Consider the following 26,067-nt stretch of genomic DNA (forward strand, 5'->3'; position numbering starts at 1 on the left):
TGAAGGTACTCCATATAAAGATGACACCCTTTATCGATCTTTGGTCGGAGCTCTCCAGTACTTAACCATCACACGTCTAGATCTTTCCTATGTTATAAATCAAGCAAGCCAATTTATTCAAACACCAATTGATGCTCATTTTCAAATTGTGAAACATATTCTTCGGTATGTCAAAGGCACAGTTTCGTTTGGCCTTACCTTTCGTCGACCACATACACACTGCATTTTGGGTTTATTCCGATGTAGATTGGGCTCGTTGCATTGAGACTTGGCGATTTACTTATGGCTACTCAATTTTGCTTGGAGGCAACTTAGTGTCTGAGAGTGCTAAAAAGAAACCAACGGTATCTAGATCCAGTTGTGAGTCTGAATATATAGAGCAATGGTGAATACGAAAACTTAAATTGTTTGAATCACACATCTCTTACGAGAACTTCATGTTTTACCACCAGATTGCCCAACCTTGCTTTGTGACAACAAGAGTGCTCTCTTTATGACTCAAAATCCAGTCTCCAACAAGCGTGTCGAACACATTGATCTTGATTATCACTTTGTTCGTGAACTTGTTACATCTCGCAAGCTCTATACCAAATTTGTACCAACCAAGCTTTAGATGGCTGACATCTTCACGAAAAGTCTTCCGCATCCCCAGTTTGAACAATTTTGTGCTATGTTAGGTCTTGGTCCACCACCCATTCACTTGAAGGGGATATTAAATAGCTATGATTAGTTGTCTTTGTATATTTTATGTATTTATCAACTCCACCATATCAAGAGTATATCTTGTATGTTTGTTATTCTCCTTTAATATAAATACACAAACACACACACGATATTAGGTGTGGTTTTCACCAATTACTTTTTATACTTCACCATGTTACCTGGAGGTGTAAATTCCCATGTCTTGCTTTGAGTTAGTTGGTAGGCAACCTATTTTAATTGAGTATCTTCAATCTAAATTCCATCTTTGAATTTATACATACTACAATGTTCTTCAACTTTCAAATATATCTTAAACATGTTCAAAATATAAATTATATTTTGAATTTATACATATTACTACATCCTTTCTTCAACTTTCGAATATATCTTGAATTACATCAACTTTTAAATTTCTCTTGAATTTAGTTGCAGAAGATGAAAAACATTAACGATCTGAATTGAACATGAACATTGAAGACTCGGATATGAAGTTAATAGATTTGAAGATGAAGAACATTATATACTAAACGGATGATCAATTTCGTATTCAATTTTATGCTGTAAGTTTTGTCTTATTTTATAACAAATCTTGTATTTGTTTGTTCTAACTTAAAGATATTTTTTTATGGTATTTCTATTTGTTAGTTTCAGTGTTCATATTCATCTCAAATTTAATTTAGCTTTCAATTTATATTCGATATTTAATCTGATGCAACAAAATTATTGAATAAGTCAAGTTGACATCTATGCCGAAAATAATCATAACCTTATACTTTCATTTAGTGATTTTGTGAAAAACAAACATTTTTGTTTCTATTTCAAGTAGCTAACTTGTCTGGATTACTCTCTGGATTATAGAGACAAAATATCAATATTATGACGACATTATTTATGTCTTATGCAGTGTAACTATTATATATATTAAGTTATCAACTATTCAACTACGCAACATATTTTATATTTTACAATAGAACAAATACACGACTTAGAAACTAAAATACAGTAAAGAAACGATGGTTAAAAAAAAGGGTATTGTGAAACTGAAATCTGGCACTATTAGAATTGCACGTCGTTATTAACCGGTCGGTCGGAAAAAGCCAGTTGAACGGTCTATTCTTGATATCAATCAGACTGGGTAGCGGTCCAAATGGAAGCAGACAACAACCGGCGAGTTTTCCACCCCAAAACAAGCTTATTACAACCAGATTCCTCCACCCTATACCCATCGTTAAACAGACCCAACAACAGTTTTGCTTGACAGTGATTGGCGAAGCTGATGTTACCCTGATGATACCCTGCCGCTAACAGCCAATCAGCCCACGAACCACATTCTCCCTCCTCCCGATACACCCGAGCTAATGAACCAAGTATCCGTGGACCCAGAAAGACCCGCTCCACTAATGCCCGGGACTTACCCTGCATCGGAAATCCCGCTTCCAAAGAATCGTACACTGCGGAGTAGTTGTGCAGCGTATCCATGAACCTACCCACGAACCCACCGTCAACTCTGGGTCCTTCTTCCTCCACTAGCGTCACCAGTTTAGGGTTTAGAGTCTTGGATCCGGATAGAAACGAAGCTACCGAAGTGTGCGACCTGTAGCTGAAGTGTGGCAAATGCAACATACAGTTGATGACGATCGCCTCTCCTCTTACTAGTTTTAGTGATGTGGGTTTGAAAGTTTCGTTGGGATCGAGTTTGCATTGATGGAAGGAGAAAGGTTGACCGATTGAAGCTGCAAAAGCAACTAAACGGCGCCCAGTTTCTTGGACGGTGGAGATGGATCTCCGACCACTTCCGGGGAGTGATAGCGCGGTGATACGAAGGTGGGGAGGCGGTGGTCCGTCTTTACGGGAGATCAAGGCTTGCATTAGTGACGCCCACTGGATGCCTTCCATGATATCGTAATCGATTATATGGACTCTTCGTTCATGAGTTACTGCTTCGATGATTGCTTGATTGGCTGTAAAATGGCCGAACTTTACATACGGTGACATGTCTTGTAAGAGCTGGAATGCTGCCAAGATGTCATCCCGGTGGTGGTGTTGTTGTTTATAATGTAACCCACCACCACCACCGCCACCGCCGCCTCCGCCGCCTCCGCCGCCGTTGCTTTCAAGCAGTGTATGTAAGGCTTGGGTAAAATAGGCGGCTAGCCTCTCCATATTAGTGCCTTCATGTGTGGACACCATATCCTTGAGCCGAACCAGTATCACAGCAGCTAGATCATGACCTTTGTTGTCGCTAGTCATCGCCTCAGCTGCAGCCATCAAAAGGTGAACCAACCGAAGACCTTTAATATCGTCTGTATGGCAATCAACTACTGGTTCAATCATCATCGGAGAGATAAGATCCGGATCATCGTCGGAGTAGGAAGCTGTCTTATCTGTATCTTCATCCATTTCAGGTTCGAGAAGATCATGAAAGTTCTCTTGGGGATGAACGGAAAATGAATCCCAGTCTACCACCGGAGACCAGTCACCCCATCTACGGGACTGATCATCATCCAGGTCTGGGGTAGTGGTGGTGCTGCTGGTGAAATCCGATAAATCAAGTTCCGGCAGCTCATTAACTGCCATGGCCATTTTCAGGCGATGTGTGTTTCCGATTGGTAATAATGTCCTTCCGGGTGGGAACTAGGATAAATCACTAGAATTAAGATTGTGTTTGTTAACATATACTTTGGTTTAGTACCCTCTTTTTATAGTGGATGCCAATGTTTGGGCATCTGTAGTTCTAACATAAAAAATATGTTTAATATTTTATAAAGAAATAATATATATATATATATATATATATATATATATATATATATATATATATATATATATATATATATATATATATATATATATATATCATTGATTTTATTTTTATAGCTGATGGCAATATTGGGCACCTCTAATGTTTAAGCATTAATTTTATTATGCACTCGCTTACTTTAAAGATAATATCACAGAGATATGTTTAATATTTATTAATAATATAACATAAATTTTATATATTACTACACCATTTTTACAATAAAAATATTACATACTATACATTAACAACATATCATAGAAAAAAACACTTAAGAAGTAAGAAGAAGTAAAAAGAACCATATATTGATATATGACAGGTAAAATCTTATCTTAATATTAATATCATTTTTAGTAAAATCATAAGGATTTACCACAAACATAATTATCTATCACAAATTTATGTTATCCATTGAATAATATTATGACATACAAAAATGTATGTCGTATTTTAATGTTATAAATAAAAATACATGTATCTTCGTTGTTTTAAAAAGTCACTATTGTCTTGTAATTACTTCTTACTTCTTCATTTATTTGAAGAACATCGATTGCATCATTACTCTCTATGTGATATAGGGTTTCTGATGTGAGGGAAATCGACTCACATGATTGCTTCTCTATTGCCTCTGATTCTCCGTCCTCACGAAGGTGTTTACGTTTAATCCACTTTAATTGGCGCCTCCTTCGATGTCTATGCCGAATCAAGGTCTTTCGATTCAGATCAAAATGAAACACACATATTCATTTGAGTGAGAGCAAAGGTGTAAGTGGGGAATGTGTTCATTATTATAGGTGGATTGGTTTTGTGGAAGTAACATGGTGTTTGGAGTTGGTTTATAGAGGCGAGTGTTTTGATCGAGCTATTGATTTAAGTTCAACTTTTCCTTGGTCTGATCATCTTCTCAAAAATGGAATCCATTATGTTAAAGGTATTACCCTACATCTTTCTTCTAGAATTGAGGATTTGTTCTACTGAATTTTGAGGTTTGTTCGTGTTTGTTGGTTTAATTCGAGATTTATGTTTTCTAGTGTTAAATTCAGTTCTAATTTGCTTCATCATCAATTTCATTCAATAGTGTATCTCAAAATTTATTACTAATGAATCAGTTTTGATCAACTTCATACAAAGATGATTCATCATGAATTTCAAGTTAATTGCACACACAATTTATCAAGTAATTCTTATTCATTTTGAGTCATTACATACACAATAACTTTTCTTAGTTCTAGTGAAAATAATCTCTAATCTAGGATAAGGAGAATCAAGACCACCTACTTGTAACCAAGAGTTTCAACTACACCTTGTGATGGAGCAACTTTATGGTGTCTAGTATTGTGTTAATAGTCTACCCTCATGGAGTAACCAATATCTTGATATCAGCCATGACAATATCTCAAATTGGTGGTGACAATGCAAGTAATAATATATATTTATATCTGATTACTAATAATAAGTATCTCATTCAATAAAGAAATTTCTGTCAAAGAAACTATTAAGATATTTTCAAAGACCATAGGATGAATATAAGGTGCTCTTGTCACTATCTCATCTTTCAAAAGGATTCTTGGATTCTATGGCGAGAAACATTATGAAGTAATGTGTTTGATTTTAATTACATCTTTTAGTTTATGTTACTATATTTTGAAATCTTGAAGCATGTATATATAGGTATCACAGACCTCTTGTGGCCGTTCCTTTTGTTATTTTCATTGGACATGACCTATACCATCTTGCTTTTCCCATGGTAAGATCCATTTTAGATGAAAGAAAAATATAATAATTGGGATGAAAGAAAAAGACAAAGTGGTTCATACAACAAATATACTCACAGTATTTTATAATAAAATCAAACTAACTTTGCTAGATATTTTTATTCTTTATACTATCTTCCTTGTGATCACTTTGCATTGTTGTTTTCTGTCTCAATTGCATGAACATATGTAGGAATATTGACACAGAGTGGTGCATATAACAAATATACAAACCCTTTAAACATTTTCGTATAGATCATTTTGGACTTATACATGGAACTCCTTGGTGAACTTTTGTACTCTGGTTAAATATATGCATAACTTTATGCCTTATTTCTTAATGATCTTATTGGTAAATGACTAACAACATAAGATCTATGTTCCTTATCTGTTTTAATGGGACATTCCTATTTTTAATGTTGGTGAAGTCATCACAATGATTGTCGCCTCTTTCATCTCTTCAATTGAGGTTCCATTCTTCCTATCATCATACGTTTCAAGTCTTTTAGTTTATGATTTTCCAAATACTTTCATGTCACGTTCTACAAGTCATTTATTGAAACAACAAGATATGGAAGCGCGACTCTTCAAAAAGATGCTCCAAATTACACAAGGTCAAACTAGTTACACATAATGAGAAAGCTCCTCAATTTCAAAATGCCAATAAAAATTGAACTCCAAAATGATAACATATCTTCTATGACTTTAGAATCACTAGCTACAATGTGGGGTCGTGCATCTGCCCAAGTATAAATTGATTGCATTCGTATTGCTTGTTGGCTTAGCTGAAAGTTTATGTTATTGAAGAGAACTATATTTTAAACATATTTTCTTATTGATTTATATTATGAGACATTATATATATATATATATATATATATATATATATATATATATATATATATATATATATATATATATATATATATGATCTTTTATTTTGTATTATGAGACATAAAGTGTGTGATTTAATTTTAAAAATGATACATCGCACCATTTGAGCGGTCCAACGCAACCCTTACCAAGTCCCACATAGGGGTTAAATCGTGGAGCACTAGCTATAATTTAAGTGTGTAGTGATTTGAATACTAGACCTTTTGTTTGAAATTTCATACCTCAACCTTTAGTCTCTCATCGTAGGGTCTATGTGTGATTTCATTTGAGTATTAATAAATCTGGAACACACACACACACACACACTCACTGTAACACTCAATTATTAGGCATCTTTCAGTTTGGTCTTAAAATTTTAAAAGTTTGCATTTTGGTCCTTTTACGCTAGGCATAACTTGTAGTACGCATAGCGTACTCTCTGTAAGTCGGACATGGGGATCCCTTAGTACATTGGGTGTACCTTAGCATACGATGGGCATACTCACTCAGACCACAACCTTAATTTTTATAGTCTAAACCTTATTTAAGCAACATTATGGGCCTTAATGCTACCATCGTATCAGCTTACTTACCCTAAAAACATCCCCATAAAACCCTAGCTTCCATTTGAGTGTTCTCGAGCTTTTATTGTATTTAAGAAGAAGAAGCATGGTGGTGAATCATTGGTTGAGTTGGAGCTTGAAGATCCGGAATCTTCAACATTTTTGCAAGCCTCAGAAGGTATAAAGTTCTAAAATTTATGACTCTTTAGTGTAGATCTTGTATGTGGGTAAAATCTCATGCTCTTTGGTCCCATAAGATGATTATTGTGGGTAAATGCTACCCCAGAGGTCTTGAGTTTTTATTTTGATGTTTTTGAGGTTCCTTGATGATGTAGTTTGCATCTTGATGGTTAAGGACCAACCATGCAAAACTTTATGGTCATTTTATGAAGAAAGAATGTTAGATCTAGGATTTGGACCTCTTGGAGCCATGCATAAACTTAAAGCTTCTGACTTTATAGATTAAGAACTTATTTAGAAGTAGATATGAGGTTTGGACATTAAAGTCTTAAGGGATTAAGCCATGTGGATGGGAAAAAGCCATTGACCACTATGCTGGGCATACTTCTGAGTATGTTGCGTATACTGGGTTTGAGTCTCATTTTTTCCTTGCTGTTTAGACTTGTACGTTGGGCGTAATCTAGTGGTACGTACAACGTACTCACCATCTGGTCTTTTAGGCCTTGAACTAGTTTGAGACATTGTTGACCTTAAGTATTTATAGATTTATGCTATTGTTGGGCCTTAGGTCTTTATGGATTTGGGTTATTTCTGGTCATTGGGCCATTTTAGGTTTTTGAATGTGATTAGTTAGGCCCATTAAGGGAAAGGTAAAATGGTCTTTTATCCTTGGTTTTGGGCTGTAATTAATTAGGGTTTTATTATTTGTGATTCAGGGTGGGAATTTTCGGGTTCAGCAGCTCGAGTGTTATTTGTTTATCAAAATGGATTGAGGTGAGTTCCTTCATTGTACTCATGGGTTGAAGGCGCCAATGCCGACCTACTGGATTATGTGTGTAGGAAGATAGTTATCTTTGTGACACTTACTATTATGTATTCGTGAGATAGTTAGAATACTATATTATGTGTGTAGGAATGGAGTCTCTTCTGCAGTTAATAGACGAGAGTGGTGTGAAAAGGAACCCTAAGAAAGCCTATGAAACGTCTTAGCGCATAAGGTACTTTATAGTGCGAGTAAAGTATCTGATATTAGGGAAGTGACTTGGAGGATTTGATTTAGTCCTTGAGGAAGGTATAGGTAGGTGAGGAAGGTAGTATTAAGCATGTACTATTGAAAGCACATGGTCTATACCCAAGACAAGGAAGGCCTTAATGAATTCAAGAAACTTCGGGAGTGTGAACCTCTTCTTGCTTATACAAATTGTTTATGTATTATGTTTCAACATGGTGGTGACATGCGGCAGAGCAGGAGGTTCAAGATCTGGATCTCGTTTGGGCTTGGGCACCGGACCAATTGATGAGGGTTTGTGCGAGTTCACTTATGAGATTACGTGAGGAATCCTTGATGTGACCTTGGTGATGCTTAGGTCGATCAAGGAGGGTCTAATCGAGTTAATGGAGGATCGTCTCTGGACCTTTACGGTTGAGCTAGCTGCTGGTCAGTATAGAGCACACACTCTATCCTTCAAGGATTTCAGGGCATGTGGAGTGCCAAATTTCTTTACGGCGAAGGACCTCATTGCTGCCAGAAGTGGATATCAGATATGAAATGTGCTCATATAAACAACTTTGGCTCCGAAGGGTTGAATGTGAGGTTTGCTGCAGGCTGTCTAATGGAGCGAGGTCGAGATTGGTGGGAGGAGGTTGGTTACGCTCTGGGAGTTCAATCCATTGAGGCCATGATCTAGTCGATTTTTGTGACCCAATTCTGATTGGAGTTTGCACGGGTTGTTGAGGTGTAATAGCTGGCAAAGGAGTTCATGGATATGCGATAGATGACTACAACTGTGGCAGAGATGATTGCAAAATTTAAAGAGAGAGATCTATTGGTACCCCAATATGTTGCAAACAAGGAGATGCGGAAGACTCAGTACCATGACATGCTGAGATAAGATATTAGGGAGTTTGTTAGTTTTTCAGTCTATCCAACGTTGGAGGATAGGATATCTTGGACCCAGGAACGGGAAATTGATTTGAAGCACATCGAGAAGCGAAAGGCAAAGAAGGTGCAGATGACTGGGGTTTCAGCAAAGAAACCTAAGGTTTTTTTATTATAGATCAAGGGTCCAACAGGACAGGGGCCATTGTGGCATGTGCACTAAGACGCATGATGGAGTTTGTAGGGCGGGTATCTTGGGTCACGATAAATGCAACAAGACAGAGCACTTAGGCTGGGATTGCACTACTTATACCACCGCCCATGTTCGACTGGAGGAGCGGTTGAAGCATCCGATCCGGCGATGTTGAGGATCATTGATATCCGGGAAGACAAGCAGGAAACCCTTGTAGTGAAGAGAATGGATTTTCAGTTGACGGCAGAGGAGGCGTGTGTAACACCTGGAAGAGAAGCTACCCAAGTACCTACAAGATATAAAGGATGAATAGATCAAGCCAACATCAATAGGTATTTACACTATTCAATCTCAAAACTCATCACATTTTAATTCTAGGGTCCTTGACACAAGATGTGGTTTTCACATTTGCTCTGACTTGTAGGACTATGAAGAAGTAACGATGTGGAGCATAGGAAGATAAACATAATTAATCGAAATAGGATACTGTCTCTTGTTACCAAGATTGGGATTTACTCTTTAGTGCTTAGTAGTGGGTTAAGTTTAGATTTGAATAATTGTTGCTACTCGTCAGAAATGACAAGGAATATTATTTCATTTCATGGTTTGTGCATAAAAGGTTTTAGATATTTGATGTGCACGAAAGCACCCATTAATTTTAATATTTATAACCTAACAAACTTAGAATAACTATGCACTTATAGACAGTGTACCTAGTCAGATTACAGTATAGCTTAGGTAAGTCGGGTGTCGATCACAGGGAACGGTGGATTAATTTAATATATTTGATTATAGGTTACAGGTTACATGAAAAGAATAAAGAAATAAATCTCAAACTAACAATTAATTAACTACTCTCGATAAACTAACAGGAAAGCAAATCTCTTCAGGTACTTTGGTTTAGACAAATTACACCTTAAAAACATAGACAATTGCATACACAAATTCATTTATTCATGTTCACCGATTCGTAAAATGATTAGATTCGCGTTCACTATAACTAATCCTTTAGCAAGCAAGTCAATTCAAACAGTGATCAATTGGTTAAACTAACATGCTTCCTAGTGTTCAGTTCGTATCAAGCAAGACTTGCAAATATAGTTAATCAAATTAGGCATTCAATTAACCTCTTGTTGATGGTCATCAAACAAGGCTCACACATTAACTTACTTATTCCCAAGTTAATCCTAGTTTCACATTCGTTATTCCTAGACTTATAATCTCGATGGTCACCAAAATCATAAGAGACAAGCAATCAAGCATATGTTCATACAACTCAATTCACTTAACAATTAACAATAAATAATTATCATTAATACGTAAGGATCTTTTAACAAGCTTGGCAAGATAAATTAAACACAAACAAACTATTCAATATAGCAATTAGTCTAATAATCAAAGCTTCATCCAATCATAAACACAAAGTAAAAGGTTTTTACACCCAAGTCAGAAACTAAATACAGAATAGTAACACAATGGAATGCTAAACATGGTCACGTTAACAGCCCATATGATTACCGACACGTATCCGCTCTCCAACCCTTCCGATCTCCGCTCCCGTTAGCTTAATGGCCTTCCGGCCACCTCCTAGACCCTCAAAACGGCAACTATGAAGTTTTCTTGTTGCACAAGTCGAAGTGGAATATCATAGATTATGAAAATGGTGGAATGATATGGGGTATTTATAGTTGAAGGGATATGAAATTAATATGGAATATTAGAGTTATATTAGAATAAGGAAACTAATGGTGGCTTAAGGATTAAGCAAATACAAATAAGGTAAGTGATGCTTGGGGAATAAGTAACTTGGAGGGAATTTCTGTCTAGCTTTTATGTTTCATCTTCAAGTCCGATTTTGGATAAGATAAGTGTCGAATTAGCCAAAAGTCCCTTTCACATAAGTCGTAGGAAATTTCGTCTAGTTTTTAGAACATTTTGAATCTCGTCAATTGGACTTACGAGTCATTAGATATACCCGAAACACTGAAGAGGGGTCAATCTGCCAGCAATATCTTTTTTGCATCTTTTCAGCTCCATTCTCTTTCTTTTGCATTCCATCTCCCATTTTAACTGTAATTAAATATTTCAAAGAATATTAAGTATATTTTAGTTCTAAATAATAATAATAAATGCTAAAATATTAAGATATGTTATACATAAATATATATAAAAATACACATATCAATATTCTTTCAATAATGAGAATGGTTTCGTTAATGCTTATTATAATGGTGTATTTTATTTTGAAGCATTACCTTGTGATGGTGTATATGAAACTGTGATGGTTGAAAAAAAATTAGGAAATATTGTTTTACAAATTGATACGTCTAATGGTATAGATAAAACATGCTTGTGGAATTGTCGTCTTGCACATGTCAAGAAGAAGCGCATTGCCCAACTCCAAAAGGATGGAGAGGTGGAATCATTTGACATAAGGTCAAATGATACATGTGAGTTTTGTTTTCTTGTAAATATGACTAAGTCACCTTTCATAGGTTCATGTGAAAGAGGTGAGGAATTGTTGGATCTCATACGCGCCGATGTGTGTGGGTCCTTCAGATTCACCAAAAGGGATGCAAATTGACTTTATGTGACTTTTACCGGTGATTATAGCAGATATGGATATATCTTCTTAATCAAGCATAATTCAGAAACTTTTGAAAAGTTCAAAGAGTTTAAACATGAAGTCAAAAATCAATTGGGCAAGAAGATCAAGATGCTCAGATCCGATAGCGGTGGTGAGTATCTTAGAATCGAGTTCCACGGGTACCTCAAGGAATGTTGAATTGTTTTATAATTAAGACCTGCTACGACACCACATTTAATGGTGTGGCTGAGAGGCGTAATCAAACCTTGTTGGAGATGTGAATAGGGATGGTTCCTAGGTGACACATATCAAGGTTTGGGGTTGTGAAGCTTTCCTTAGATGAGAGACTCATGACAAGCTTGAACTAAGAAGTGAGCGATGTACATTCATGGGTTACCCACAAAAGTCCTTTGGATACTTGTTCTATAGACCTAGTGAGAACGTGGTCTTCGTGTTGGATTAGGTGTCTAAGCCCATAACTATTATTGGTATGTACTTGACCCAAGATTAGCATAGTCCATTTGGGTTGCGTGGCATCGGAATAATCAGAAGGATGGATAATTGAGAAGAGGTTAATTATTGTTTATTAATATATTATAAGTTCTAATATTTTAATATGAAATCATATTATTTAATTAGTATTGATCAAAAATTAATTTGGAATTAATTTTGTGATTAAAAGAGACTAATTAAATATAAGGGGTTGATTTGGTAAATCATTCATTCTTATAAAGTGGGCTTAAGATCCATAGTTCTTCATGTTGGGCTAAAACCATGTGGTATCCCATGGATACTCCATGGAGATTTTAACCCATGGAGCATGAGGGATATGGAAAGTTATTAGGGTTTACATGATGTAGCCCTAGTTTGCCACACTATATAAGAACCCTCTAGCTCATGGAATTGGCACTTAAGTGGAATACTAGAGGGCTAGCTGATTTCATGAAGTACAAGTGACCACTTCTCAAGTTCATCCATTTGTTGGTGGAGTTCTGTGATTCCATTTTAGGTGCAACACTTGGGGCAGTATATTCTTAAAGGTCCAAGGCTTCAACTACACTAAAAAGTATGTCATCTAACTTGTTTTATTACCCAAGTATCAAAATTTTGTATGCTAGTTAGGGTAATACCCTGGAAAGTTCAAGTTTGCATGTATAATAGAGAAAACATAGATCCAAGGTATTTAGGATTGCATGTACACCTTAAGAGTGTTAGAATGCTCAAAACCCAATAGTGGTATCAGAGCCTAGGGTTGTTTTCAATTATACTTGATGCTTCTTGCTTGGAAATGCTTTGAAAATCGATTTTCTGCTGTTCTGGACAGTGGACTCACCAATTCCAAGTACAAATTCATCCAACTCGCTGAGTTGGTTCATACACTCGACGCGTTGGTGCCCAGAATGCAATCTTTCGAGTTTTTTTTTTTTTTTTTTTTGGCTGGAGTTGGACTAGGATCATTATCCTAAATTGTTTTTGAACTTATAAACCTATTTTTTATGTGGTAATGATCATGCTTATCCAATTTATAAGGTAATTGAAAAAGTTTCATGTTTTGTATTAGTTTATATGGTTAGGCTAATTACATGAAATTTGCTTGATTTGATTTGTCTTGTTCTTATGAGTTTAATTTAGATCATAAACAGATTGTTTGATTTTCTTGTTAAAATTTTTGATCTAAATGATTTTAATGAATTTCATAACTTGTCCTCGGAAAATGAAATGTTGTCTTTTAAGGAGATCATTAAAATCATAGGTTATGAATTTGAAGAGTCTTTTTTCCTTAAATGTTTTTATGAACTCCATAACTTGTCCTCAAGTTATGGATTTTTAAGAGTCTTTTCATTAAAACGTATATTAAACTCATAAGTTATGTATTCCAAAAGTTTTTGAATAGTTCAAAACTTGCCCTCAAGTTTTGGAATTTGTAAATCTAAAAGTCTAACTTTTGAAACATTTAGTTCCAAACCCTAGAATTTTAAAAGTTTAAAATTCAATTCTTATAATATTATAATATTAAAGGTTTAATATATATATATATATATATATATATATATATATATATATATATATATATATATATATATACACACACACACACACATGTATAAGAGTAAAGTCATTCATATCGTTAGTAGGCCTTATTCACGAAACTAGTCTATAAGGGGGTATAAGGTTACTGACTATAAAATGACAGTTTAATGGGTGTCCACTCTCACCAACCGCTTCCTTGACTGGTGGAGGGTCGTTAGCCGAACGGGTAGGATAGGACTCTAATTCTCCCTTCATTAAAAGTATAATGAGAAATATAAAGTAACTAAACACTTATAAATTCCTAAATCTTAGTTACTTAGGAAAATGTGAACATGGTGCTAACCCATGAAATTGCACTTTTCACCTTGTTAAGTCGTTGGTGGAGTGTGTGTGATTAACCGGAACACTAATCTGGACTGACAATACGTGGCAAAGGGTAGCTTAATGTTAATCGTAGATCAATGGAGTGTGTGTGGTTAACTGACACATTGATTAGGTGGTTGTAACATTGAGTGTACCAAGCTAATTTGCATGGTTATTTATACCTTGTTTGCGATTTAAACATGCCATTGAATTGTTCAATGAATCTCAAAGGATCTAGGAATTTCAATTCACTTAAAACCTAAAACTATTTTTTGTTTTTCGTGGTGGAAATTGGTAAATCGTCATTTACTTACCTTCAAATATTTTGCAGTTTGGATTACGGCATCCCTCTTCCAAATTGTAAAATATTGTGTTGGGTCCTAGCGTTGATATTTCATTTGGGTGTTATATTAAGGACTTAAATCAAATAACTTGAATTTTTCCCATTGTAGATGTCAATTTCAAACAACTATGATCTTCTCAAATCCTTTGGAACAAGGTTTCCTCTTGAAGACGATGCCCCTCGGTTGGATCGTGGAAGTCATACTTCACTCCATCCACCTCTTCCAATAATTCTCCTTAACCCACAAGTTCAAAGACTTGAAAAATTCAAGGTTACTCAAGACCTAGTTGTAATGAAACATCAAGATGGAAGGATTGTGTGTACTCACATCTTGGAGATGAAGTCACATATTGACAGGCTGAGAGTATTAGGTGTCAAAGTCTCAAGGAAGTTAGTTGTTGACTGGGTTCTTCAATCACTTATTGAGTTATATAGTGAGTTCATTAAGGACTACTATGTGACAGACCACAACATGACCCTTATTGATCTTACCTATTTGCTTGTTGCTGATGAATAATCAATGATTTGGCGCACTGGAAAAGCAAATTTGATTGAAAGATCTACTCCGCAAACTTCTATGGACATTGACAATGGAAACATTGGAAGTCCGGAAATGATTTGTCTTTCCAATGGAAAGAGAAAGGCTAAGTCTAAGATTGTCCCGTGTACCATTCCCAAAAAGTCTATATGTTTCTATTGCCAAGAGAAGGGGCATTGGTTGCGAAGCTACCCTGACTACTTGAAAGATTTGAGAAAAGGTAGAATCCAAAAGTTTGACTCTGCTTCAGGTAAGTCTAGTATCTAAATCTATTAAGTTACTAATTGTTGATTCTTAAATCATGTTGTGACATGGTTGCGTTTTGATGTTTTGTAGGATCATGCAAAGGGAAGGAAACTTAAAGGAAGATTATGCTGAATCTGATCGCGAAGATGGATTTCAATCGCATGGTTCAAAGATCGGATTTTTGAGTTGCTGCTTAGAAGTTATGATAGTTTTCTAGGAAATATGTAATAACATACTTTTCATATGTAATTGCATTGTAAGGAAAAGTTTTTTTTTTCCATATTTTATAATTAAATATTTTTTTGTTTTATTATATCTCCTTGCAATGACATTTATGGAAAAATTGATGTTTGTATGTTTCTAGCAATATTGGAAATATGAATTTGATTCTTTCATTTATGGTAGTGTCTAAATTTACCAAATAAGGAAGGATTCTCATAACCCAAGTTTCAGTTGGATAGAAACTTGGAATCATGCAACTTGTATTGTGTGAGAAATGAGAATTTTCATATTTGGTAAATTAAGACTGATTCCTTGTTCACATGTATATGTGAGTCAAGTGAGCGACTAGGGGATCGGGTACATTGGGTGTGCACTAGTCAAGATCCACCACAAAGATTGATAAGACTATTCATTATGATTTACTAAAGTTTAGTAAACATGGTTATGCTTACAAGTTTAAGTATAATTCTTAAACATTGGAAATGTTCATTGTATGGCAGAACGAATGAGAAGAATCTAGGCAGAAAGATAAAAGTTTCTCAAATCTGAAAAGATGGGAGAGTACTTTAGTATCGTGTTTTATGATCATCTTAATGTTTATGGAAAAACCATATCATAATTGATCCTCTAAAGATATCTTGGTGCATTTGTATGGCTAAGAAGAGGAATTGTGAATTCTTGAAAATGGTTTAATTCAAGAAGATGAGTCATACTTTGTTCCCAAAACAAGTATTAGAGTCATACTCCTAGATTGTAACCTTGAGTGACATAATCTTAAGAAAGGTAAGTTGTGATGTTTTTGGATAAAAGAAAGACCAACTAAGACCGATTGTGTGAAGTGTTTGTCTTGATAAGAAACCACATTAACTCTTGAATGTTCGATTTGTCAAGGAATGATTCATGGCAAGGAAATCTTATATGTTAAGAGGGTAGTGGGAGTCTTAAAGATCTTGAAAAGTTTGAAGAACTAATCAAGAATAAACCTATTGTTTATCACTAGCACACAAATTGAGGTTTATAACCTATCGTGTTGATATATTCTTACTTCTATGCCCATTCCAATTGAAGTTGACTAACCATGTGAGTTCTATGAGTTCTCAGTTGTTTGTAAAACTACTTGCAAGCAATGGTAGGCCCTTGTGATGTCAGGTGACAAGAAATTAAGATTGAACAAGTTCAGTCTATATGAGTTTGGATTTGTTACTAACCTTGTCTTGTGATTATGGTTATGACAAATTCACATGGATAGGAACACATACATTATAAAATCTAAGTGTCATAAGGTTTCTCTCCGATTCATGAAAATGATAGTGAGGAAACGCTTTCACTAAGTAGATTTTAAGGAGATAGCAATTGTGATATTTACATTCTCAAATTCAGTTATGATTACGACATCCCTTTTCATAATTTTAATTATGAGAAATGGAAAAGGGTCTAAACATTATAGATTTATGGTTGTAAATTCTGAAATTGTTTAGATGCACATGTGAGCTATCTAAGGAAAGGTGTTTGATTTTGAGAAGCCTTGATAAATTCTTATTGAAGCATCTCGTATTAGAAATCCGAACTTTGGTAAAAAAAGTCAATTAGTATTGATTTCTAGAAGTCTAGCTGATTTCTAGGTACATGTCAATGCTAGCGGGAGCATAAGTGTTATGCTAGTAAGATAATAATTATAATTCTAGTGGGAGTATAAGTATTATGGAAAGTGTTGCAAGTTAGCAATGTTAATATAGAAAAAAAAAGTTTCAATTTGCAAAGATGTAGGGTTTGAAAAGTTGTTTTGCTATAATTAAGGGAGAGGAATTCATACTTCATTTCAAATCTAAAAGCTTAGATTGAGATTTTAATCAATTTTAGTCATATATATATATATATATATATATATATATATATATATATATATATATATATATATATGTATATATATATATATATATATGAATGTTATGTTGGAATGGTTCAACATAAGGAAATTCTATATATGGAAAGGTTAACTGCGTTCTAAAAAATTGGTTATGATTACCGCATCCCTCTTCATAATCTAAATTTTAAAAACATGGCAAATATAAATATTATAGCAAAAGAATGATTAAGTATCATGTCTTTATGTTAGACATTATGAATCGTATCCAATATGCTTCGAGTATAGGATCGATTGTAAATGCTATAATATTCTCGTGTTTTAAATTTTCCAAATGCCTAGGGCATTAACATGGAAAAAGAAATAGAATCGGATTTGACTAAAGTGTTTAAACAACTGTTAACGACAATCTAGGGTTCGTTAAAAATTGGTCGCTTAAGGACAGTTGGTAGTATAAAATGGATGGATCATATTGACATATTTTGAAGAGAGGCAACTCTTGATCAGAAGTGATAGTCAAAATGGGAATATGGAATGTTAGAAGTTGAAGAATATATGAAAAAGTTAGAAACTTTTATGCAAGAAGGGAATGTACTTTGAATTTGAGACTTCATTTCCATGGAATCATCTTGTAGCAATCTCCAAAAGGAATATTTTGTAATATCATTGGTCAAGTCTCTATGACTTTTGGCACCTAGACATTACAAAAGAATCATTGCATGATAGTCTAGAATCTAACACTTTCTTGCAGTGAAAAGAATGTGGACTTCTTATACTTGCAATAAGGATTTAGAATTTGAAATGCGCATCATTGAAATATTTTTCACTTGATCTATTTCACAAATTAAGGACCATAGACAAACATAGTGTGCATGTTTGGTGTGTGGCATAACTATCATTTAGACAAACATAGTGTGCATTCTTAGAGCATGGCATAGCTACTGTTTTAATTCAAGTATTAGGTTGATAAATTGAAACATTATACAATGAATAATGTGTAATCAATATGGTGATTAAATAAAAGGTGTTGATTTATATTCATGAGTTCTAAGACCATATTGGATTCGATTATTCTTGTGTTTCACTTTGCATGTTTTTACTTCTCGAATAACTAGGTTATTCAAACCATCCACGGTCGATCATACTTTGGAAGTAGGTATTGAGGAATGAATTTCATGAATGGGTCTGTAGTTTGTCTAGGACAAGGTGGCTACATTGTTCATGAGTACTCCTAGAATAATATTCGAGTATTGGATACAACCCATGCTTATTTGAATCACTTCATGGATTTTATCACGAGTGATCATGAGACGATAATATCTTATATTCTTGAAACGGAGACATGTGAGTTGTAGTTTCAAATCGGTTGAACATTGACATATGTAAACACACCAGTAACTTGGATGTTATAAAACATATCGTTGTGTGTAAATTGATGAGTAAGTACAAGCGAGCATTCAGGACAAAGTTTATATGTTCCTTTTACCCCATGTGGATAAAAGCGATATCTATGGGCCCCTCGATGATTTAGTGATGACAGCAGGCCTAGACTGATTTGATTTGTTCAATCAGTCAGTGATCATAAATCGGAAATCGAGAAACAACAGATGGACGGAGAGAATGATTATAATCCATGTCTCAGTCCATATGATATCTAGAATGGAGGAATATATGATCCCTTATCTAATGGACACGTCATTGACTAGGTCAGAGTTCGACAACGGTTTTAAGAGATAAGATTGCTAGTCAGGTTTGATTCATGCTTGAAATAAGAGATATTAGACTTATCCAAGTGGGTGACTGTTGGATTAGGTGTCTAAGCCCATAACTATTATTGGCATGTACTTGACCCAAGAGTAGCATGGTCCATTTGGGTTGCATGGCACCGGAACAATCTAAAGGATGGATAATTGAGAAGAGGTTATTTATGGTTTATTAATATATTATAAGTTCTAATATATTAATATGAAATCATATTATTTAATTAGTATTGATCAAGAATTAATTTGGAATTAATTTTGCAATAAAAAATACTAATTAAATATAAGGGGTTGATTTGGTAAATCATTCATTCTTATAAAGTGGGCTTCTGATCCATAGTTCTTCATGTTGGGCTAAACCCATGTGGTAACCCATTGATACTGCACGGAGGTTTTAACCCATGGAGCATGAGGGATATGGAAAGTTATTAGGGTTTACATGATGTAACCCTAGTTTGCCACACTATATAAGAACCCCTCTAGCTCATGAAATTGGCACTTAAGTGGAATACTAGAGGGCTAGCCGATTTCATTAAGTACAAGAGACCACTTCTCAAGTTCCTCCATTTGTTGGTGGAGTTGTGTGATTCCATTTTAGGTGCAACACTTGGGGCAGTATGTTCTTAAGGGTCCAAGGATTCAACTACACTAAAAGGTATGTCATCTAACTTGTTTTATTACCAAAGTATCAAACTTTTGTAGGCTATTTAGGGTAATACCTTGGAAAGTTTAAGTTTGCATGTATAATAGAGAAAACATAGATCCAAGGTATTTAGGGTTGCATGTACACCTTAGGAGTGTTAGAATGCTCAAATACCAACACTTTGTAGCACGAAGGGGAGTATTTTGCGAGAGAAAGCTCATATGCAAAGAGAACAGTGGGAGTATAAAGGATCTTGAAAAATTCAAGAGTCAAGTGATGAAGGAACCTCTAACACTAGTGCTTAACCCGAGGAAGAAATTCCTGTTGAACCAATTGACGAGTCATTATCTTTTAGGCATTCCACTGGAGTGATAACAACACTGGAGTTTTATGGTTTCTATATTACTTCAGACAGTGATACGTTTATCAGTGATAGTATATTGGTAAATTTGGATGAGTCTTCTAACTTGAAGGAAGCCATGGTAAGCCCCGAGTCTGATAAATTGAAGGAAGCAATGGATAGCGAGATCCAGTCCACGTATGACAACCAAATTTGAAATTTGGTTGGTAACGTGCAAGTTCGTAAGATAGTTGGGTGCAAATAGATCTTTAAGAAGAAGACCGACATAGATGGAAAGGTACACACATTCAAGGAACGTCTGGTTGCGAAGGGATTTATTCAATCCCTAAGGGTTAACCATGATGAGACCTTCTCACCAGTAGATAATTTTAAATCTATTAGAGTTATTTTATCAATAGTTGCGTTTCATGATTCTGAAATATGGCAGATGGATGTCAAAATCGCTTTCCTTAATGGAAAGTTAGATGAGGATGATTACTTGAATCAACTAGAGGGTTTTGTAGATGCTAAGTACCCCAATAGAGTGTGTAATCTTGAGAAATTGAGCTATGTATTGAAGTAAGGCTCTTGCAGATGGAATCTTTGCTTCGATGAGAAAGTCAAGTTTAGTTTCTCTAGGAGTGAGGATGAATCATGTGTATATGTCAAAGATAGTGGGAGCATATTCAAGTTTCTAGTATTGTATGTTGATGACATACTACTCATAGGAAACAACATTAAAACTCTACAAGAGGTTAAGGCCTGACTTGGAAAGTGTTTCACTACGAAGGATCTGGGAGAGGTTGCCAGTAATCCGGGAATAAGGATTTTGAGGAATAAGAGTAGAAGACTAATTGGACTTAGTCAAAGTACTTACTTGGATAAGGTGCTAAAGCGTTTTAGCATGGAGAATTGCAAGAAAGGAGAGTTACCTATCCACAGCAATACCAAACTGAGTAAGACTCGAAGTCTGAGTACGGATGCCGAAATAGTGGAGATGATTTGAGTTCCATATGCTTCTGCCGTTGGCTCGATCATGTATGCTATAATATGTACTCGGCTTGACGTGGCTTTTGCTTTGAGCATGGTTAGTCAAGATCAGGGGAAATTCAGGTAAAGCTCAATTAAGTTCTCTGTCATTACAAATCAGAAATCGGGAAAAAAATGTTGGACAATGAGAATGATTCTATTCCATGTCATTTGTCCACATGATATTGTCACATCCCGCTAAAGTAGAAACACGAGGTGTGGTAGTACAAAGTGTCTCAAAGCAAAAGTTTAAAGACAACACCAACCATAGTATTAAAAATTATTACAAATTTACAATGAGTTTGAACAACTTTTTAAAAGAAATTACAATGTATTTAACAGTGAACACATGAAAATGCTCCTACAAGTGTTGTGTCTCTACATGTCCCTTACTAGATAATTCCTGAAAAGCATGTAAAACATGCGTCAACTATAAAAATAGTTGGTGAGTACTCAGAGATTAAAAATAATATTGGTTTCCTGAATCAAAATCAAAGTTTTGATAAAAGTTTCCGTAAATGAAAATATATTGCAAAAAGGAGTAAATAAGTTTGAATAAACAAAGTTCATTGTCATCATGAGAAATCAAGTATGTTGCCCAACTGAGATGCAATATTCATATTCGCATGGGAAATAAAGTTCGTTACTACAAGGACCAACCGAGTTCGTTGCTAAGATAAGTAAATAAGTTTCTAATAACGAAAGTTCGTTTTTATAATGAGAAACAAAGTTTATTGCTATAATAGGTAACAAGTTTGTATGTGTACGAACAAAAAATGAGTTCCCAACCAAGCCTATGACTAATTCCTTATCAAGATCTATGCTTATCGTCCCATAGATTATATGGTATCATGCACTCAAGCAATCGGGTGAGTGAGGAGTTGTGAATACCTAATAACGCTATCCATAATGACCATTGGATCAAAGAGTTAATGGTTGGAGTAAAGTATAAGGGAAGGGACTTAAGTCGATAAGGCCTCATGTTTCAAGTTGCATAGACATACATAGCAAAATATAGCAATCATGTTTGATACAAATCAATTTAAATACAACGAACAATAAAAAGATTTTCGGACATGCTTTTCCACCCAAAAAAAACGAAAATAGGGGAAGTTGTGAATACTCACAAAGCATTGAGATGATGCGAATGGGGCATTAAACTACGATCCAATTGTACCACTATTTATTCCTACACGATGTTACGTACTAATAAGTTTCTAATCAAAATCTAATACTAGTATCCTAATGTAATATAAGATTTTTTGGTAAAGTTTCATTAATTTTGGATTAGTAAAAACTATTTTTCCTGATTTTAGTCCATTATAAACATAAAAATCATGGAAAAATATAAATATGATGAGATTTAACAATCTTTTAATCTATAAAGATCGATTAGATCTTGAACAAGTAAGTAAACAAAGACGATAAAAACACAAGAATAAGAACGAGACAAGATTGAATCAAACGTGTCGAATGATTAAACAAAATCCTCAGAAGAGCTCGATTAAGAACATCAACTGTAGAGGATTGGAAGGTTACAAGAACGATCAAAGAAACCTGTTGTCGTCTAGATGTATCGCTATTCTCAGATCTCTAAAACCTTTAACCTAATATGCATGCAAGCGAAAACTTATATACAAAACATAAAAGGTTCACGGTTGGACAGGCCCAAACCAGAATACAGAATAGCATAATCAGTCGAGCCCAAAAGACGCAATCTACAAAGCTCAACAAAATACAATATAAAAAATCCCCAAAATATTTTTTCTAAGTATTAAACATGACCTAGAAGAGGCAAAAGTTATTAAATACTCTTTTAATATCTCAGAACTTGGTTTAATCATTTATACGTGTTAATCATAAATAATATTAAAACACATAGAAAACAATAACAAAAATTGATGAAACTTCATCAAAGATGTTTATTAACTTTAAGGGCCATCTACGAATTTATCCAGGATTTTTGGACCTTGGAAAGTATTTTATATGAATTATTGCTCTATTTTCTTGCAATAATTATAATAATTCGAGAAAAATGAATTATTTTCTGAACATTTATAGATCATCGTATTTTGTAGTTTGGATTCTGTGAAAATCTTATTTTAACAAAAAAGAAGTTTTACATATTTATTTGGGAATAAATCCTTTATGAACATATTTGAAAGCTTTTGACAACAAAATTTGATCTTCTAGCATCTAAGCTTCAAGAATTCCACATACATGTTGGTTTGAAGACAATTCATGAGGTTGAAATGTTTAAAAGTCATTTTTGAAAGAAAACTTAGGATACATGTGGTGTTTTTCCACCAAAACTTGTGGAAAAGTGCATTTCCATGATTTTGACTTAGGTTTAGGTCATGGATCTTCACCATTTTCTAACATGCAATATGATTTTGGTGAAAATCTACCACAACCATCATTAATATGTATGTGTATATATATGTTCATGATTTTTCATTAGAAATGGGTAGAAAATGAATATATGCATGAAAATCTTAGTGAAATGAAGTGAGAATGAAGGATTTTTGGGTTTACCTTTAAGAAAACTTCTAGATGATGAAGATTTAGAGTTTAAGGTGTGTTCTTGAACTCATTTTTCTGGAAAAAATTCATGACTTAGGGTGAGGCTGAGAGAATATGAGGTGAGGGAATTGAAGAGTGTGAGAGAGAAGTGAAGAAGATGGAGTATGGGGAAAAGAGAAATCATTCAAAGTTTGGGGAAATGGAGTGTTAGGGAGGACGACCGACTTTATGAGGGGGGAGAGAGGAGATTAAATTTCCCATCCATTAATTTTATAAACTTCTCAATTCTTTTATAAATATTCCTCCAAATTTTATAAAATGTGTATTTTAATTAAGATTTGCTAACAACTCTTGAGTTTTTAGATTGTGGAATAAGGTTACATATCAATGACCTCAATTTTATTTTCCTTGAATAGATTTTAATAATTTTAATTATTATAGGATAATATTATAAGGTTCATAACTTTTTTATTGAATTTTTAAGGTTAAAGTTTATAAATCTGAGTTTTTATGGCTTTTCGGGTTTTGGAGTTTAATAAATCTTTGGGTATCAAGATATATTGAATCTTTGAGACTTTAAATTATTTTTGTGTTTCATAACTCCTATTCGAGTTAGAGATAATGTTTGTATGTTTTTTTATTGGTTTACTGGCGTTGTATGTAGTGGTTTCAGGATTCAGGCGAAATTGAAGAATCAAGTATAATAGGCCTAGTTTTGAACTTTGACTTAAGTTCCTACGAGATTCGGACCTAATTTAAACCACTAGGTCAAGTGCATGATGTTTCTAATTGTTAACAAGTTTTAATAGGTTATAATTTAGCATCTAGTTATAATTTACAAAGTCTATAATTTAGAATCTAGTTACAAAGTCTAGTATGTGTCGTGCCTATACGTGCAACTAAGTTTCGTCAAATTTAGAACCGACTCGAATTTTGACGGTTGTCACAGTCTCCCCAAGTTGAAAGAATTTTGTCGTTGGAGATTCAATTCGTGACGTATTCTATTAGAAATCAGTCAAAGATAATTTTATAATTGGAGAGATGGTGACTTGAAGAGCTCTTTGATTATTTTGGGCTAATTCCTCAAGGGAAGAGCCAAACTATTTAGCTATAATCAAATTAGTGTTTCCCCTAATTCGAGTTGTACAGTCTAGATTGTGGGAAATTTGGTTCATGGAATCATGATCCAACCATGACGACCTAGACAAAAAGATTATCTAATTAGATATTATCTTAACTAAGAGAGAGCTATAAGTTTTGCTGAAGCACCAACTGCATTGAATCGTTAAGTCCGCATTGACCCTTAAGTGGCATTCAAAATCAACACTAAGTGTAAATTACCGCCTGATAAATAAGATATTAGGAACAATTCGTTCACTTCCATGTTTACTACTAAATTTGGAAAAGATATATTCCAAAATTAGAAGGGGCAGCATGAATGAAAGAGAAACAATCGAGGATAAGTTCCTAAAGATACGTTATAACAACCTGATTTTTCAAAACAATTTTTAATTTTTCATATGACATAAAAATCATTCAATACTCTCAAATTCTCAAGTTTAACAAATATCATCACGATAAAAACATATACCAAGATCATAAAACAAATCTCCTGCAGTGTGTATGGATCATTCCGGCGCCTTACCACGATCATCGCTAGTACCTGAAACACATAACACATAACACTGTAAGTGTAAATGCTTAGTGAGTTCCCCAAAATATCACATACAACACATACGCCACTCATGGCCATAACTCTATGGGATCTTCCGATCCATGTATCTTAGGGGACTTCCGTCCCTACTCTGGTAGACCTTCCGGCCCTACCCGTATGACCTTCCAGTCCTCTTCATCTTGACCTTCCGGTCCATACACTGTTGACATTCCGGTCCATATCATGGTACTCATAACATAACATAACACATACATACCACATAGCGACACATATCACATACTCCACATAACATATAACGGTTACACTAGTTACCACTCTAGGTAAAGTATAGTGAGAAGAGTCACCTCGTATGTTGTTTAGTATATCACATGCTCAGTATCCATGAACCTCGTAACAATGACCTAGCCCCGCCTAAACATATAAGCAATCATCTCAAATCAATAATGGCTCTCCCGGCTAGACTAGTTTGTTCCAATGTTCTCTCAGAAGGCTAAAAGACCATTTTACCCTTCTAATGGTCCAAAAGTCCAAGTGTTAGCCCAACCCTAAAAGTCAACGAAAGTCAACGGTCAAACTTTGACCAGACACGAGTCGCGAGGCAACCCGACTCAACTCGTCGAGTCCCCTTATGGACTCGGAGAGTTTCCTTCATGGCAACACTCAAATGACCTTCTAAGGTCAGATCTGCTTCTCTAACCTATAAATCTGACCTTTCCGTACCCACTAATCATGTAAAGGTGAAGCCTTTACACTCGTGCGACACATTTATGGTTCCTTTTGAAGCAATAGCCTCAAAAAATGGAAACCTAAGTTCATTCATTCCATATCACTTCATAAAGCAAGATGGATAAGGCTCTCTGGACCTCTATGGGTCCAAATTCAGAGTCTAACACATAAAGGGACTATAAACTCATCAATTCAAGCCATAAAAATTGTATAGAAAACCCTAGATTTATAGA

General features: G+C 34.7%; 1 protein-coding gene across 1 annotated transcript; it reads right to left on the reverse strand.

Moving 5' to 3' along the window:
* Positions 1 to 1,644: 1,644 nt before the first annotated feature.
* LOC145043919 (protein NODULATION SIGNALING PATHWAY 2-like) lies at positions 1,645 to 3,385 on the reverse strand. Its single transcript, XM_078992692.1, has one exon. It carries the CDS (start codon positions 3,283 to 3,285, stop codon positions 1,825 to 1,827), a length of 1,461 nt encoding a protein of 486 aa, XP_078848818.1. The 5' UTR covers positions 3,286 to 3,385; the 3' UTR covers positions 1,645 to 1,824.
* Positions 3,386 to 26,067: the final 22,682 nt, after the last annotated feature.

Source organism: Lactuca saligna, chromosome 4, assembly GCF_052625555.1.
Source record: "Lactuca saligna cultivar CGN05327 chromosome 4, ASM5262555v1, whole genome shotgun sequence".
In the NCBI taxonomy this organism is placed as follows: Eukaryota; Viridiplantae; Streptophyta; class Magnoliopsida; order Asterales; family Asteraceae; genus Lactuca; species Lactuca saligna.

Excerpts from the sequence above, each read along its gene's own strand:
- LOC145043919 (XM_078992692.1), bottom strand. The coding sequence starts at position 3,285 with ATGGCCATGGCAGTTAATGAGCTGCCGGAACTTGATTTATCGGATTTC.